This window comes from Castor canadensis, chromosome 4 (genome assembly GCF_047511655.1).
Source record: "Castor canadensis chromosome 4, mCasCan1.hap1v2, whole genome shotgun sequence".
Taxonomy (NCBI): domain Eukaryota; kingdom Metazoa; phylum Chordata; class Mammalia; order Rodentia; family Castoridae; genus Castor; species Castor canadensis.
In genome coordinates, this window is record NC_133389.1 from 59252679 (window position 1) to 59271032 (window position 18354).

General features: G+C 40.8%; 1 protein-coding gene across 5 annotated transcripts in view; it reads right to left on the reverse strand.

The window, feature by feature from the left end:
* The window catches only part of LOC141422514 (uncharacterized), a 34595-nt gene that overhangs the window by 7508 nt on the left and 8733 nt on the right, over window positions 1–18354 (reverse strand). For 4 of the 5 annotated variants that reach the window (XM_074070303.1, XM_074070304.1, XM_074070302.1 and 1 more), the window contains 4 exons: window positions 14932–15123; window positions 14685–14840; window positions 1978–2169; window positions 1731–1886 (listed from right to left, as the gene is read on the reverse strand). In XM_074070303.1, coding sequence (XP_073926404.1) covers window positions 1731–1886; window positions 1978–2169; window positions 14685–14840; window positions 14932–15123 — 696 coding nt within the window. The remainder of the gene's footprint in view (window positions 1–1730; window positions 1887–1977; window positions 2170–14684; window positions 14841–14931; window positions 15124–18354) is intronic. The other variant, XM_074070301.1, reaches the window with a different exon arrangement.

The following is an 18354-nucleotide window of genomic DNA, read 5'->3' on the forward strand; positions in this document are numbered from 1 at the left end:
AAGGGAGAGCAGAGTTCAACCAGAGCGCAACTCTTTTCACTAATTTCTGGAAGGAAATTCCACACCAGGTCTCCCGTAAAGCACTTCTAGGAAGAGCTCAAATATGTAGACCCACAGATATTTAAATCAAAAGGGACTGCAATATGCTGCTGCCTTTTTCCATCTTCAAAGCACTCCTTCAAAAAAAAAGATCCCTCTCTAGTAACTCATACCATTCTAGAATGGCAGAGAAGTTTAAACATATGACAACTTACTACATTTCACATTTGAGGTGTACCATTTTTTCATGAAGGGAGGAATTTTATGTCATGAGTTTTGAGGATTTTGGTTCCAGGAAAATCATGGACAAAAAGTAAAACTTTCATATTGTGGTCCCTATCTCCTCACAGGATTGCCAAGTAAATGTGGCAGAAGGCAGGCTACAAATTTTATTTGAAAATAAAAAGGAAAATACAAAATTCCACCATGTGCACTATCAGGAAGTTCTCCTTATACTTTCAGTTCCAATAGAACTATTTTTATCTACTCTTGTACCCAAACATTTCATGCACATGTGCTACAAATATGGGGACTACATGGGCCTCTCCCATCCATCTCCATGTTCTACTGTGGCACTAAAATAGTTTTGTCCATAGGGGAGTACAAATGCAATGGTTAACAGAGGCTGTGCTTTCTCTATGGCCTGTGCCACACAGCTGGGATGATACCATCCTATTAACCTGCCAACAGCTTAAGTCCATGACCCTCAGCTCATGCCACATATTACAGTCACCTGGGAGCTTTTTCAACACACTGATGCCCTAACCACATCCCAGACTATTTCGTGAGCCCTTCCATTCCTTCTTCCTGGCAGCATGATCCGGTCATAGGGCATGGACCACTCTCATTCCATCGTCCCATCTCTATCATACCTGGTTCCTTACCTGCTGGCTCTATGGATTTTGCCATTCCTAATGACAGTTTCAAGCAAATCACTCTTATGTCATCTGCATTGGTCTGGCCTGATGCAAAGTTTGTCCTGTATTCACAATCAATTTTATTGGGTCTTGATATAACTGACCCCCGACTCACATCCCTTTGAGTGACTTAAACGAAAGGCTCTCTTAGTCTCAGTCCTCAAGGGTCAATGGGGTCGTATTTTAGACTCAAAGTTGGACATGTTAATGGAAAAGACAATAAGGAGGAGGAGAAGACAAGGACTGCCTAAGTCATCATTGATCTATGTGGGTTTGTGGTACTGCCCTTGGCATCTCCTTTTGGACTGACATACCTTTAACGTTCCACTCAGTGTCCTCCAGCTAACTTCAGAGTTCATGAGGTAGAGATACTGACTCCTGATGAAAACATGCACATTGGCCTTGGCCTGGAGACATGGTGCTGAGGACAACACTGGCACCAGGCCTAGCATTCTCTCAACCTATATTCCAGTTTGCAATGTAGTTTTTATGATCAGGGCTACTTCTCAACATATTAACACTTTTCACATGCAGGTCAATTTAATAATAAAGGAACAGACATGGTTTGTTTCCCAAAAGCAGGCACAAGGGGAGAATCCCACACTAGAGATTGGTTTAGGGTGTGCTCCCAGAGGAAAGCTCCCAGTGGGAGCCTGGGGAACCGGGAAGACAAACAAATAGCCAACAAAGCCTGAGGTTCTGGGGAATTAGTTGCTTGTGCTTAGCAGGCCAAGAGATACTCTTCACACAGTAACAATAACAGACGAGGCTTACCTATGACACTTAAGGTGTTGGGACACCAGTGCCGGATGGGAACACAGGTCATAGCACAAACAGGAAATGGAAACAGACATTCAGACGAGGTGGAAGTCCATGGAAATTCAAGGTATGAACACACAGAGGTTACATGAGCTATTGGACAGGACAAACCTTGAGGAAAAAACATAGTAGGAGGATTAGCTCAATCCTACATGAAGAGTCACAAGGAGTAAGCATATCCAAGAGCCACAGGTGGGATTACCTGTTTGTCCTAGTTCAGGAAATCTGCATACTATTCGGCACCTCCTCAACAGTAGTTTTCTCTTCAGGATCTTCCATTTCAGGACATTTGTGGCATCAGTGAGGCCATGTTGAAACCCAGGTGTGTGGTCAACTGAGCCTTTGGGACCATCACCCTCCAGCTTCATTTCAAAGCAGGCTTCCGAATTCAGCTCTGAAAATGCAAACATAGACATTGTTCTCTATGTCCTGATTAGGGCAGAAGAGCATCATCAAGTAAAGAAAGTAAGCTGGGATAACAGAGTCTAAGGCTGGGAGAGGAGGCCTATAGACACACTTATATAGTCATGACTGCTGATGTTTTTCACATCCAGTAATGGTAAGATGGCCAGGAGGCAAAGGTACTTCAAATTTATTAACATATACAAGAGAAACTGGACTAGTAAAACCCAGTATCTCCTAAGAAAATATGGCAAGACAAGGAAATGACACTGGGCACAGGCTGTGATTTTGGAGAGGAAGAGATTTTAACACCAAGCAAAATCCAAGATCAAGGAAAACCCCATGACTGAAACTAACTGGGGAGCTTAATCCTGGAAACTTACAAAACTTGCATAAGTATCTGATATACTTCCTATATGCATATTCTGTTTAGAAAACACACCTGCCACAAACACAATGTATATGCTCCAGATATAGGCTTCATGCATTATTCACATTTATGAGGATAGAATGTACATGCATTTAATTACCTGATTTCACCGGAAAATGGAGGGATATTATATGAGATTATAATTCCTATTTCACAGAGCTGAAATCAGAAATTGTTGAGAAATATGAGAAGAAAGTAGATAGAAAGAGCTTGTGAAAAGCAGACGGCCCATTAAGACATCAAGAAATTATAGCGTGGAGCAACAGACTGAGGATTCACACTCTCCCTGCTCCCCAAATGTCCTCTGAGCTGGCTTATTGCTCCGGCATCTGTGGAATATGAGCAGGAGACAAAGTAAATCAGTCCCATTGCTGAATATTGTCTGGGCTTGGGGGAAGCCAGTGGCAAGGAAAAGGCATGCCAGATGGATGGCAAGATGGTTAAATGCTCCAAGTTATTTAACATGGGTTAGGTACTGCATGTCCCCAAAGACTCAGGAGTACTTCCCACAGGAACATTCCAAGTGGGTGACTGGGGCCCCTAATCCCACGTGACCTTCAACCTCCTGACATCACCACCAGGAAGGATCTACAGGTCAAGGTGTTGTCATTCAGAGTGACACTGAGGAAGAATGGGCAAGACCCAGATAAAGTGGACATGAAGGGTTAAAAAACCTCAGTCTTAAGAATATCTGGAGCAAGCCAGGGGTGGTGGCACAAGCATGTAATCCAAGCTACATGGGAGGAAGAGATAAGAGAGGACAGAGGGTGATAGTGAGATCCCATTTAAGGCACCAAGTAAGCAGGGCTTTGTGGCATGCACATGCCATTCCAGGCTTTTGGAGCCTCTGAACTGGTAGAGGCCCTAACATATGGGAGGCCTGAAGTTCAAATGCCAGCAATAACAAAAAGAGAAAGACGGAACTCTTTGTTAAAGAAATTGTCAACAGAGATTGATCCAACATGGCAACTAGAGTGCAGGAGCAGACAGTGTGAGCTCCGTATATCAAAAATCTTGCTGAGATGCTGGACCCACGCTTGGCAGAAATAAAGCATCAAGAAGAATCAAGGAGGATTCCAAGATGGCAGCTAGAGGGAGGAAGCAGAAAGCGGACCTCCTAAAGTGAAATCTTGGAGACACGCAGGAGACACACATTGCAGGCAAGGCCACCAAGAAGAGGCAAAACTTTGACCCCTCCACACCTCCAGCCTGTACAGAGCATCTCCACTTCACGTTGAATGGAGAAACCAGGAGGGCCACCAGGCCGCTGCCAGACATCCATGCCCAGACAGCTTGGGAAGACGCGGACCACAAGGTGAGCTAAGCAGTATGCGGTACTCCCACAGACAACCCTGGGCCAGACCAACCCCCACCCAGGGAAAAAAAGAGAAACTGAGTAATAAGTAATAAGAACAATAAAGACACATAGCAAAGAGGGTGGGGCGCCCTGACCGCCAAAGGGTTGGGGAGGGGAATCCCTCCCAGAACTGTAAATAAACAAGCCGGGTCTAGCCGGAGAGGGTGGGACCTGCAGCGCTCACCCAGCAACCAGGAGCAGGAAAGCTTGTGAGAGTGCTGGAGGGAAAAAAACTCCACAGGAAAGGAGGGAAGACCCACCTCCCACGTGAGCTGTAACAAACACGCAGGTCTGAGAAAGCTGGTGCAGTGTCACCTCCCCCTGTGTGTTTGGAAAGGGGAAAGCTTGTAGCAGTGGCATCGCACACAGAAGAACTCTGAGTAAACAAAGCCTGTGGGGCCAGGTGAGTGCTAAGCTCACTCCTGAGATCTGCATAAATAACGCCTCCAGCAACAGCAGGCTGACAGCAGCAGGCAGGTGAACCACAGCCTCAGATAGCCATTCACAGACCTGTCTCCAGACTCCTTTTTTTCTCTCTCCCTACCTTTGATGAGAAAACAACCAAACTACACCTGCATGCTGAAAAACTTACTGAAACTGTATTGCATTTGAACTTCAGACACTTTGTGGGTTTTTTGTTTTTTTGTTTTGTTTTGTACGGTTTTGTTCTATTTTATTTTTCCCCTTTGGTGAGACAACTACAGAACAAAATCTGAGGCACCATCTCCAGGATTGGAGGCTGAGGGAAGAACACCAAAATTATTAAGACTGAAACTTCATTGCATTTGAACTTGGAGATTTTTTTTTATTTAATTTATTTTATATTTTATTTTATGTTTTACATATTTTTTTCTTTCATTTACTTATTTTTTACATTTATTCTTATCTTCATTCTTTTTATTTTTTATTTTCAATCCTCTGTCTCTCTAATGCCTATTCAGCTTACAGTTGATTAGTACACTGTCTCTTCCTCTTTATATCTTTGAAAGATTTTTTGTTTCTTTGCTTTGTTTTTTTCTACTTGTTTATTTGTTTTTCCCTTTTCCTTTAACTACTTTGCTTTCCATCCCCTCTCACCCTTTGATTCTAAATACCACTAGTGCTATTATTACAGCCAGAAATACTTAATTGCACACAGTACAGGGACAATAACAACACCAAGGGCAATGACGGGGAGATAAATGAACTCAGGACAAAAATAGACAACATTAAAGAGGAAACGACTCAGGATATGGAAAACCACAGAAAAAAGAATGAAACAGAATTGCAAAACAAAAGCCAATCCAGGAGACTAGAACAAACAGAAGACAGAATCTCAGACCTAGTAGATCAAATGGTAATTAAAGGAAAAACTGGAGAACTATTAATTAAACAACTCAAGACCTGTGAAAAGAAAATGCAAGAACTCACCGACTCCATCAGAAGACCAAACTTGAGAATCATGGGCATTGAAGAAGGAGAAGAGGTGAAAGCAAAGGGAATGCATAATATATTCAACAAAATAATAACAGAAATTTCCCAAATCTAGAGAAAGATATTCCCATACAGATGCAAGAGGCCTCCAGGACACCAAACAGAAACCAGACCAAAATAGAACTACCCCACAACATATCATCATTAAAACAAGTTCAGAAACTAGGGAAAGAATATTGAAGGCTGTAAGAGAGAAAAATCAAATAACATACAAAGGTAAACCCATCAAAATCGCAGCAGACTTCTCAACAGAAACATTAAAAGCAAGAAGAGCGTGGGGTGAGATCATCCAGGCAATGAATGAAAATAACTTCAACCCCAGGATACTCTACCCAGCAAAACTATCATTCAAAATAGATGGAGCAATAAAAGTCTTCCAGGATACACAGAAACTAAAACAATATGTGACCACAAAGCCACCACTACAAAAGATTCTTCAAGGGATTCTGCACACAGAAAGTGAAACCCAACATAACCAGGAAAGGACAGGCAGCACCAAACTACAGGAAAAGAAAAAGCAAGAAAGTAGAGAGTAACCTCAACTTAGGTACACACAATCAAACCTTCAAAGAACTAAGACAACTAAATGACAGGAATCACCACATACCTCTCAGTACTAACACTTAATGTTAACAGACTTAATTCACCCATCAAAATGGATTAAAAATGAATATCGAACAAATTGTTCCTTACAGGAGACCCATCTCACCGACAGAAATAAGCATAGGCTTAGGATGAAAGGCTGGAAGAAGATTTATCAAGCCAGTGACCCTGAAAACAGGCAGGAGTAGCAACACTTATATCTGACAAAGTAGACTTCAAACTTACATTGATCAAATGAGATAAAGAAGGGCATTCCATACTAATGAAAGGGGAAATAGACCAAAAGAAATAATAATTATCAACCTATATGCACCCAATGTCAACACACCCAATTTCATCAAACATGCCCTGAAGGACCTAAAAGCATATATTAATGCCAACAAAGTGGTTGTGGGAGACTTTAACACCCCATTATCATCAATAGATAGGTCATCCAAACAAAAAAATCAATAAAGAAATTCAAGAACTAAAATATACAATAGATCAAATGGACCTACTTGATGTCTACAGAACATTTCATCCAACCTCTACACAATATACATTCTTCTCAGCAGCCCATGGAACCTTCTAAAAATAGATCATATCCTAGGGCACAAAGCAAGCCTCAGCAAATATAAGAAAATAGAAATTATACCATGCATACTATCTGATCACAATGCAATAAAACTAGAACTCAACAACAAAAGTAAAGACAAAAAACATGCAAACAGCTGGGAACTAATAACTCATTACTTAATGAACAATGGGTCATTGATGAAATAAAAGAGGAAACTGAAAAGTTCCTGGAAGTCAATGAAAATGAAAACACAACCTACCAGAACCTATGGGACAGAGCAAAGGCAGTCCTAAGAGGAAAGTTTATAGCCATGAGTGCATATATTAAAAAGACTGAAAGATCCCAAATCAATGACCTAATGATACATCTCAAAGTCCTAGAAAATCAAGAACAAGCAAATCCCAAAACAAATAGAAGGAGAGAAATAATAAAAATAAGAGCTAAAATCAACAAAATAGAAACCAAAAAACCCATACAAAGAATTAATGAAACAAAAAGTTGGTTCTTTGAAAAAATTAACAAGATCGAAAGACCCCTGGCAAACCTGACTAAAATGAGGAGAGAAAAAACCCAAATTAGTAGAATCAGGAATGCAAAAGGGGAGATAACAACAAACACCATGGAAGTCCAGGAAATCATCAGAGACTACTTTGAGAACCTATATTCAAATAAATTTGAAAATCTTAAAGAAATGGACAGATTTCTAGATACATATGATCATCCAAAACTGAACCAAGAGGAAATTATCACCTGAATAGGTCTATAACACAAAATGAAATTGAAGCAGCAATCAAGAGTCTCCCCAAAAAGAAAAGTCCAGGACGTGATGGATTCTCTGCTGAATTCTATCAGACCTTTAAAGAAGAACTGATACCAACCCTCCTTAAACTGTTCCACAAAATAGAAAGGGGAGGAAAACTGCCTAACACATTTTATGAAGCCAGTATTACACTTATCCCAAAACCAGGCAAAGACACCTCCAAAAAGGAGAACTATAGGCCAATCTCCTTAAAGAAAATTGATGCAAAAATCCTCAACAAAATAATGGCAAACTGAATTCAACAACACATCAAAAAGATTATTCACCACGACCAAGTAGTCTTCATCCCAGGAATGCAGGGTTGGTTCAACATACAAAAATCAATAAACATAATAAACCACATTAACAGAAGCAAAGACAAAAACCACCTGATTATCTCAATAGATGCAGAAAAAGCCTTTGATAAGATCTAACTCCATTTCATGATAAAAGCTCTAAGAAAACTAAGAATAGAAGGAAAGTACCTCAACATTATAAAAGCTGTATATGACAAACATACAGACAGCATACTTAATGGAGAAAAACTGAAACTATTCCTTCTAAAATCAGTAACTAGACAAGGATACCCACCATCTCCACTCCTATTCAACATAGTACTGGAATTCCTAGCCAGAGCAATTAGGCAAGAAGAAGGAATAAAAGGAATACAAATAGGTAAATAAATTGTCAAACTATCCCTATTTACAGATGACATGATCCTATACGTTAAAGACCCAAAAACCTCAAATCAGAAGCTCCTAGACACCATCAATAGCTACAGCAAGGTAGCAGGGTATAAAATCAACATAGAAAAATCATTAGCATTTCTATACACTAATAATAACCAAACTGAAAACTAATATATGAAAACAATTCCATTTACAATAGCCTCAAAAGAAATGTGAATGACCTCTACAAGGAAAACTATACACTTCTGAAGAAAGGGATTGAGGAAGAATATAGAAAGTGGAGAGATCTCCCATGCTCATGGATTGGTAGAATCAACATAGCAAAAATGTAGATACTCCCTAAAGTAATCTACATGTTTAATGCAATTCCCATCAAAATTCCAATGACATTCATTAAAGAGATTGAAAAATCTGTGAAATTTATATGGAAACACAAGAGGCCACGAATAGCCAAGGCAATACTCAGTCAAAAGAACAATGCAGGAGGTATCACAATACCTGACTTCAAACTATATTACAAAGCAATAACAATAAAAACAGCATGGTACTGGCACAAAAACAGACATGAAGACCAGTGGAACAGAATAGAGGACCCAGATATGAAGCCACACAACTATAACCAACTTGTCTTTGACAAAGGCGCTAAAAATATACGATGGAGAAAAAGCAGCCTCTTCAAGAAAATCTGCTGGGAAAACTGGTTAGCAGTCTGCAAAAAACTGAAACTAGATCCATGTATATCACCCTATACCAATATTAACTCAAAATGGATCAAGGATCTTAATATCAGACCACAAACTCTAAAGTGATACAGGAAAGAGCAGGAAATACTCTGGAGTTAGTAGGTATAGGTAAGAACTTTCTCAATGAAACCCCAGCAGCACAGCAACTAAGAGATAGCATAGATAAATGGGACCTCATAAAACTAAAAAGCTTCTGCTCATCAAAAGAAATGGTCTCTAAACTGAAGAGAACACCCACAGAGTGGGAGAAAATATTTGCCAGGTACACATCAGACAAAGGACTGATAACCAGCATATATAGGGAACTTAAAAAACTAAATTCTCCCAAAACTAATGAACCAATAAAGAAATGGGCAAGTGAACTAAACAGAACTTTCTCAAAACAAGAAATTCAAATGGCCAAAAAACACATGAAAAAATGCTCACCATCTCTAGTGGTAAAGGAAATGCAAATTAAAACCACACTAAGATTCCACCTCACCCCTGTTAGAATAGCCATCATTAGCAACACCAAAAACAACAGGTGTTGGTGAGGATTGTGGGAAAAGGAACCCTCTTACACTGTTGGTGGGAATGTAAACTAGTATAACCACTCTGGAAAAAAATTTGGAGGCTACTTAAAAAGCTAAACATTGATCTACCATTGATTCTGCAATACCACTCTTGGGGATATACCCAAAAGACTGTGGCACAGGTTACTCCAAAGGCACCTGCACACCCATGTTTATTGCAGCACTATTCACAATAGCCAAGGTATGGAAACAGCCAAGATGCCCCCACTACTGACAAATGGATCAAGAAAATGTGTATCTATACACAATGGAATTTTATGCAGCCATGAAGAACGAAATGTTAGGGATTCTCTGCTGAATTCTATCAGACCTTTAAAAAAGAACTAATACCAACTCTCCTTAAACTTTTCCATGAAATAGAAAGGGAAGGAACACTGCCTAACTAATTATAAGAAGCCAGCATTACACTCATCCCAAAACCAGAAGAAGACACCTGCAGAAAGGAGAACTATAGGACAGTCTCGTTAATGAACTAGATGCAAAAATCCTCAATAAAATAATGGCAAACCAAATCCAACAACACATCGGAACAATCAATCAACACAACCAAGTCAGCTTCATCCCAGGGATGCAGGGGTGGTTCAACATATACAAATCTATAAATGTAATACAGTACATTAATAGAAGCAAAGACAAAAACCACTCGATCATCTCAATAGATGCAGAAAAAGCCTTTGATAAGATCCAACATCACTTTATGATAAAAACTCTAAGAAAACTAGGAACAGAAGGAATGCACCTCAACATTCTAAAGTTTATATATGACAAATCTATAGTCAACATCATAATTAATGGAGGAAAACTGAAACCTATTCTCCTAAAATCAGGAATGAAACAAGGATGCTCACCATCCCCACTACTATTCAACACAGTCCTGAATTCCTAGCCATAGCAATTAGGCAAGAAGAAGAAATAAAAGGAATACAAATAGGTAAAGAAACTGTCAAATATCCCTATTTGCAGGTGACATGATCCTATATCTTAAAGACCTAAAATCTCTACCCAAAATCTCCTAGAACAACATAAACAGCTACAGCATGTTGGCAGGATACAAAAATCAACTTAAAAAAATCATTAGTTTTCTATACACCAACAATGAACAAATTAAAAAATACATGGAAACAAATCCATTAACAATAGCCTAAAAAAAATCAAATCCCTAGGAGTAAACTTAACCAAGGATGTGAATGACCTCTACAAAAGAACTAGAAAACCTTGAAGATAAGAAATTGAGGAAGACTACAGAAGGTGGAAAGACCTCCCATGCACATGGATTGGTAGAATCAATATTGTAAAAATGGCTATATTACCAAAAGCAATCTACATGTTCTATGCAATTCCCATCAAAATCCCAATAACATTCATCACAGAGATTGAAAAATCTACCCTAAAGTTCATTTGGAAACACAAGAGACTGTAAGTAGCCAAGGGAATACTCAGCAAAAAGAGCAATGCTGGAGGTATCACACCTACCCAACTTCAAAGTCTATTACAAAGCAATAGCAATAAAAACAACATGGTATTGGCACAAAAACAGACATGAAGACCAGTGGAACAGAAGAGAGAATCTGGATATGAATCCACACAGCTATGACCACCTTATTTTTGAAAAAGGTGACAAAAACATCCGATGGAGAAAAGACAGCCTCTTCAACAAATGTTGCTGGGAAAAGTGGTTATCTGTCTGCTAAAAACTGAAACTCGATCCATGTTTAACACCCTATACGAGTATCAACTCACAATGGATCAAGGACCTTATTATCAGACCTGAAACTCTGAAGTTAGTGCAGGAAAGAGTAGGGAATACTCTGGAAGTAATAGGTATAGGCAAGGACTTCTTTAACAGAACCCCAGCATCTCAGCAACTAAGAGAAAGGATGGACAAATGGGACTACATAAAATTTAAAAGCTTCTGCACAACAAAAGAAATGGTCTCTAAACTGAAGAGACCACCCACAGAGTGGGAGAAAATATTTGCCAGCTATACATAAGACAAAGGACTGATAATCAGAATATACAGCCAACTTAAAAATCTCAACCCTCCCAAAATTGATGAACCAATAAAGAAATGGGCAAGTGAACTAAACAGAACTTTCTCAAAACAAGAAATTCAAATGGCCAAAAAACACATGAAAAAATGCTCACCATCTCTGGCCATAAAGGAAATGCAAATCAAAACCACACTAAGATTCCACCTCACCCCTGTTAGAATAGCCATCATCAAAAACACCAACAACAACAGGTGCTGGCAAGGATGTGGGGAAAAAGGAATCCTTGTACACTGCTGGTCAGAATGTAAGCTAGTGCAACCACTCTGGAAAAAAATATAGAGGCTTCTTAAAAAACTAAACATAGATCCGCCATATGATCCAGCAATCTCACTCCTGGGGATATACCCAAAAGTCTGTGACACAGGTTACTCCAGAGGCACCTGCACACCCTTGTTTATTGCAGTGCTATTCACAACAGGCAAGTTATGGAAACAGTCAAGATGCCCTACTACAGACAAATGGATTAAGAAAATGTGGTACTTATATACAATGGAGTTTTACTCAGCCATGAAGAAGAATGAAATTTTATCATTCTCAAATAAATGGATGGCTCTGGAGAACATCTTTTTGAATGAGGTTAGCCTGGCTCAGAAGACCAAAAATCCTATGTTCTCCATCAAACGTGGACTTTAGATCTAGGGAAAATGCAGTAGTGTTGTTGAACTTGGGTCATACACTAAGGAGAGAGCACATAAAGGAGGTATGGGGATGGGTAGGAAACCCAAAACTTCAAAGTGTTTGATGTCACCTATGCAGAGGAGCTAATACAGTAACCGTAATGCAACAGAGGTCAATAAAGGAAGATGAATAGGAATTAGTGAAAAGGTCAGGTAGAGATGAATCAATTCGGGATGTAATACACTTGTGCATGGAAGCAATGCTAGGAATCTCTCAGTGTAGCTATACTTATCTCAACTAGCAAAAATGTCTTTCTTATTATTGCTTATGTCTTCTATTCAACAAAATTGGAGAAAAGGACAAAACATGTTCTGCCTGGAAGTGAGGGGGTAGGGGGCAGAGGGAGGGGATTGGGGTCCAGCGGGGAGAAATGGCCCAAACTATGTATGCACATATGAATAAATGAAAAGAAAATCTTAATTTAAAATGAGGAAAGAAAGAAAAAAACAAAAAAAAGCACCTGAAAAAGAGAAGCACACTCTCTCAGCCCTCAGATTCCACCAGGGGTCCACCATGCTCCCCTTTGTATTTTCCTTAACCAACTTTTAATGAACCCCACTTACATCTCCCAAAAAAATTGTCAAAAAGAGTGTGCAAACACTGAAAAGCACTACTGGCACAAGATCCAAGTCCAGCCCTGCCTTTTAATAAAGAGGAGATACTCATTCCTAGGTGTTGAGCTTTTAATGAACCCATGTGACCTCTTGACAAACCTGGAGCAGACCCTTTCCAAAATTGTGGATGAAGAGCAATGGTGGGTCACCTTGTTAGACAAGATAAGTTTGACAGCACTTTTCCAAGCAGATCAGAAAAGCAGACCAAAGGAGAGCGAATGGAGAGCAGTGAGTTCAACCAGAGCACAACTCTTTTCACTAATTTCTGGAAGTAAATTCCACACCAGGTCACCTGCAAGGCATTTCTAGGTAAAGCTCGAGTATCTATAACCACAGATATTTAAATCAAAAGGGACTGCAATATGCTGCTGCCTTTTTCCTTCTTCAAAGCACTCCTTCAACAAAAGATCCCTCTATAGTAGTTCATAGCACTGTAGAATGGCACAGAAGTGTAAACATATGACAACTTCCTATGGTTCACTTTTGAGGTGTATCATTTTTCCTTCAAGGGAGGACTTTTATTTCAGGAGTTTTGAGACTTTTGTTTCAGGAAAATCACAAACAAAAAGTAAAACTTTCATATCATGGTCCCTATCTCCTAACAGGACTGCCAAGTAAAGGTGGAAGAAGGCAGGCTACAAGTTTTATTTGAAAATGAAAAAGAAAATACTAAATTCCACCATGTGCACTTGGAGGAAAAATTCTTATACCTCCAGTTAGAGCTATGATTCTTATCTACAACTATACTCAAACATTGCTTGCACATGTGCTACAAATACGGGGACTACATGGGTCTCTCCCATCCATCTCAGCGTTCTACTGCAGCACTAAAATTGTTTTGTTCAGAGGGGAGTACAAATATATGGTTAAGGATGCTATGCTTTCTCCATGGTCTGTGCCACACAGCTGGGACAATACCATCTTGTCAACCTGCCAACAGCTTAAGTCCGTGTTCCACAGTTCACGCCATATATTACAGTCACCTGGGAGCTTTTTCAACACACTGATGCCCTAACCACATCCCAGACTATTTCATGAGCCCCTCCAGTCCTTCTTCCTGGCAGCATGATCTGGACACAGGGAACGGACCATTCTCATTCCATCATCCAATCTCAATCATGCCTGCTTCCTCACCTGCTGGCCCTATGGATTTTGCCATTCCTAATGACAGGTTCAAGCAAATCACTCTCGTGTCATCTGCACTGGCTTGGCCTGATGCAAAGTTTTTCCTCTATTCACAATCAAATTAATTGGGTCTTGATGTAATTGACCCCCAACCCACCCAATCCCTTTGAGTGACTTAAATGAAAGGCTCTCTTAGTCTCAGACCTTCAGAGTCAATGGGGTTGTATTTTAGACTCAAAGCTGGACATGTTAATAGAAAAGGCAATTAGGAGGAAGAGAGGAAGACGACTGCCTAAGTCCTTTATCTACCAGGTTTTGAGTACTGCCCTTGGCATCTCCTTTTGGACGGACATACCTTTAAAATTCCATTCAGTGTCCTCCAGCTAACATCAGAGATCATGAGATAGAGATACCCACTCCTGATGAAACTATGCACATTGGCAAAGGCCTGGAGACATGGCACTCAAGACAACACTGGCACCAGGGCCTAGCTTTCTCTCACCAATACCCCAGTTTGGTATGCAGTTTTTTGTAATCAGGGCTACTTCTAATCATATTAGCACTTTTCGTGTGCAGGTCCGATTTAAGAATTTGACAACTGACATGGTCTGGTTCTGAAAGCGGACACAAGAGGAGAATCCCACACTAGAGATTGGTTTAGGGTGTGCTCCCAGAGGAAGGCTCCCAGTGAGAGCCTGGGTAACCTGGGAGACAGGCAAAAAGCCAACAAAGACTGGGATTCTGGGGAATTAGTTGCTTGTGCATAGCAGGCCAGAGATGCACTCATACAATAATGATAACAACAGGCTGGGCTTACCTAGGGCACTTAAAGTGTCAGGACACAAGCGCTGCCTGGGAACACAGTCCACAGTACAAACAGGAGATGGAGATGGATGTCCAGACAAGGTGGAGGCCCATGGAAATTTGAGGTACGAACACACAGAGGTTACATGGGCTGTTGGGCAGGAAAAACCTTGAGGAGAAAACACAGCAGGAGGATGAGCTCAATCCTACATTAAGGGTCACAAGGAGTAAGTGCATCCAAGAGCCACAGCTGGGATTACCTGTCTGTTCCAGTTCTGGGAATACGCATACTATTCGGCACCTGCTGAACAGTAGTTTTCTCTGCACGATCTTCCGTTTCAGGACATTTGTGGCATCAATGAAGCCATGTTGAAACCATGGTGTGTAGTCAACTGAGCCTTCAGGAGCATCACCCTCCAGCTCCATTTCAAAGCATACATCTGAATTCAGCTCTGAAAATACAATCACAGACATTGTTCCCTGTGCCCTGATTGGGATAGAAGAGTGTCATCAAGGAAAGAAATGTAGGCTGGGACAACAGAGTCCAAGGCTGGGAGAGGAGGCCTATAGACATCCTTATATATTCATGATGGCTGATGCTTCTCACATATCCTGTAATGGTAAGATGGCCAGGAGGCAAAGGTATTTCCAATTTATTAACATATTCAAGAGAAACTGGACTAGTAAAACCCAGTATTTCCCAAAAATATATGGCAAGACAGGAAATGACACTGGCACAGGCTGTGATTTTGGAGAGGATGAGATTTTAACACCAAGCAAAATCAAAGTTCAAGGAAAAACCTACAACAGAAACTAACTGGGGGAGGTTAATCCTGGGAAACTTACAAAACTTGCATAAGTATCTGATATACTTCCTGTATACACTGTAAACACACCTGCCGCAAATATATAATGTGTATGGTCCGGATACAAGTTTCATTCATTATTCACATTTGCTGAGGATAGAATGTACATGCATTTTATTATCTGATTTCATCACTTTTTAATCTGGAAAATGGAGAGATGTTATACAAGATTATAATTCCTATTCCACAGACCTGAAATTAGAAATCGGTGAAAAAAGTGGATAAAAGAAGCTTGTGAAAAGCAGATGGCCTGTTAAGACATCAGGAAATGATAGCATTGAGCAACAGAGTGAGGATTCACAGTCTCCCAGCTCCTCAAATACCCTCTGAGCTGGCTTATTGCTCCAGCATCCATGGAAGGTGAGCAGGAGACAGAGTAAATGAGTTTGGCTGCTGAGTATTGTCTGGGCTTGGGGGAAGCCAGTGGCAAGGAAAAGGAGTGCCAGATGGATGGCAAGATGGTTAAATGCTCCAAGTTATTCACACGGGTCAGGCACTGCATGTCCCCAAAGATGCAGGAGCACTTCTCATCGAAACACTCCAAGTGGGTGACTGGGGCCCCTAATCCCACATGACCTTCCACCTCCTGACATCACCACCAGGAAGTGTCCATGGCTCAATGTGTTGTCATTGGAGTGACACTGTGGAAGGATGTGCAAGGCCCAGATAAAGTGGACATGAAGGGTTGAAACCTCAGTCTTAAGAACATCTGGAGCAAGCCAGGGGTGGTGGACCAAGCCTGTAATCGAAGCTACGCAGGAGGTAGAGACGGAGAGGATAGAGGTTGGAGTGAGGCCCCATTTAAGACACCAAGTAGGCAGGGATTTGTGGTGTGCGCCTGCCATCCCAGGCTTTTGGAGCCTATGCAGTGGCAGAGACCCTAACATGTGGAGGGTCCAGAGATCAAATGCCAGGAATAACAAAAAGAGAAAGATGGAAACTATTTATTAAAGAAATTGTCAAGCATGGAATGGGAACACTGAAAAGGGCCCCTGGCACAAGATCCAAGTGCAGCCCTGCTTTTTACTAAAGGGTAGACACTCTTTCCTAGGTTCCTAGCTTTTAATGAACCCACAGTGACCTCTTGACAAACCTGGAGCAGTGCTTTCCATAAATATGAATGAACAGCAATGGTGGGTCACCTTGTAACCGACAGGAAAAGTTTGAGAGTGCTTTTCCAAGCAGATCAGAAGAGCAGAACAAAGGAGAGTGAAGGGAGAACAGTGAGTTCAACCAGAGCACAAAACTTTTCGCTCATCTCTGGAAGGAAATTCCACACCAGGTCTCCCATAAAGCACTTCTAGGAAGAGCTCAAATATGTAGACCCACAGATATTTAAATCAAAAGGCACTGCAGTATGCTGCTGCCTTTTTCCATCTTCAAAGCACTCCTTCAACAAAAGATCCCTCTCTAGTAGTTCATACCATTCTAGAATGGCATAGAAGTGTAAACGTATGACAACTTCCTACCTTTGACATTTGAGGTGTGTCATTTTTCCTCAAGGGAGGACTTTTATTTCAGGAGTTTTGAGGATTTTTGTTTCAGGAAAATCATGCACAAAAAATAAAACTTTCATATCATGGTCCCTCATAGGACTGCCAAGTGAATGTGGCAAAGGCAGGCTACAAGTTTTATTTGAAAATGAAAAAGAAAATACTAAATTCCACCAGGTGCACTTGGAGGAAGTTCTCCATGTACTTTCAGCTCCGAAAGAGCTATTATTATTATCTACTCTTGTACTCAAACATTTTGTGCACATGTGCTACAAATATGGGGACTACATGGGTCTCTCCCATCCATCTCTGTGTTCTACTGTGGCACTAAAATAGTTTTGTTTTAGAGGGGAGTACAAATTCAATGGTTAATGGATGCTATGCTTTCTCTATGACCTGTGCCACACAGCTGGGACAATACCATCCTGTCAACCTGCCAACAGCTTAAGTCCATGACCCTCAGCTCATGCCACATATTACAGTCACCTGGGAGCTTTTTCAACACACTGATGCCCTAACCACATCCCAGACTATTTTGTGAGCCCTTCCATTCCTTCTTCCTGGCAGCATGATCTGGTCATAGGGCATGGGCCATTCTCATTCCATCGTCCCATCTCTATCATGCCTGGTTCCTTACCTGCTGGCTCTATGGATTTTGCCATTCCTAATGACAGTTTCAAGCAAATCACTCTCATGTCATCTGCATTGGTCTGGCCTGATGCAAAGTTTGTCCTGTATTCACAATCAGTTTTATTGGGTCTTGACGTAACTGACTCCTGACCCACATCCCTTTGAGTGACTTAAACCAAAGGCTCTCTTAGTCTTAGTCCTCAAGAGTCAATGGGGTTGTATTTTAGACTCGAAGCTGGACATGTTAATGGAAATGACAATAAGGAGGAGGAGAGGACAAGGACTGCCTAAGTCATCATTGATCTATGGATGTTTGTGTACTACCCTTGGCATCTCCTTTTGGACTGACATACCTTTAAAGTTCCACTCAGTGTCCTCCAGCTAACTTCAGAGTTCATGAAGTAGAGATACTGACTCCTGATCAAACTATGCACATTGGCAAAGGTTTGGACAAATGGTGCTCAGGACAATACTGCTACTAGGGCCTAGCTTTCTCTCACTAATACCCCAGTTTGCAATGTAGTTTTTTATAATCAGGGCTACTTCTCATCATATTAGCACTTCTCATGTGCAGGTCCAATTTAAGAATTCAGGAACTGACATGGTCTGGTTCTGAAAGCAGCAAAAGAGGAGAATCCCACACTAGAGATTGGTTTAGGGTGTGATCCCAGAGGAAAGCGGCAGCGGAGCCTTG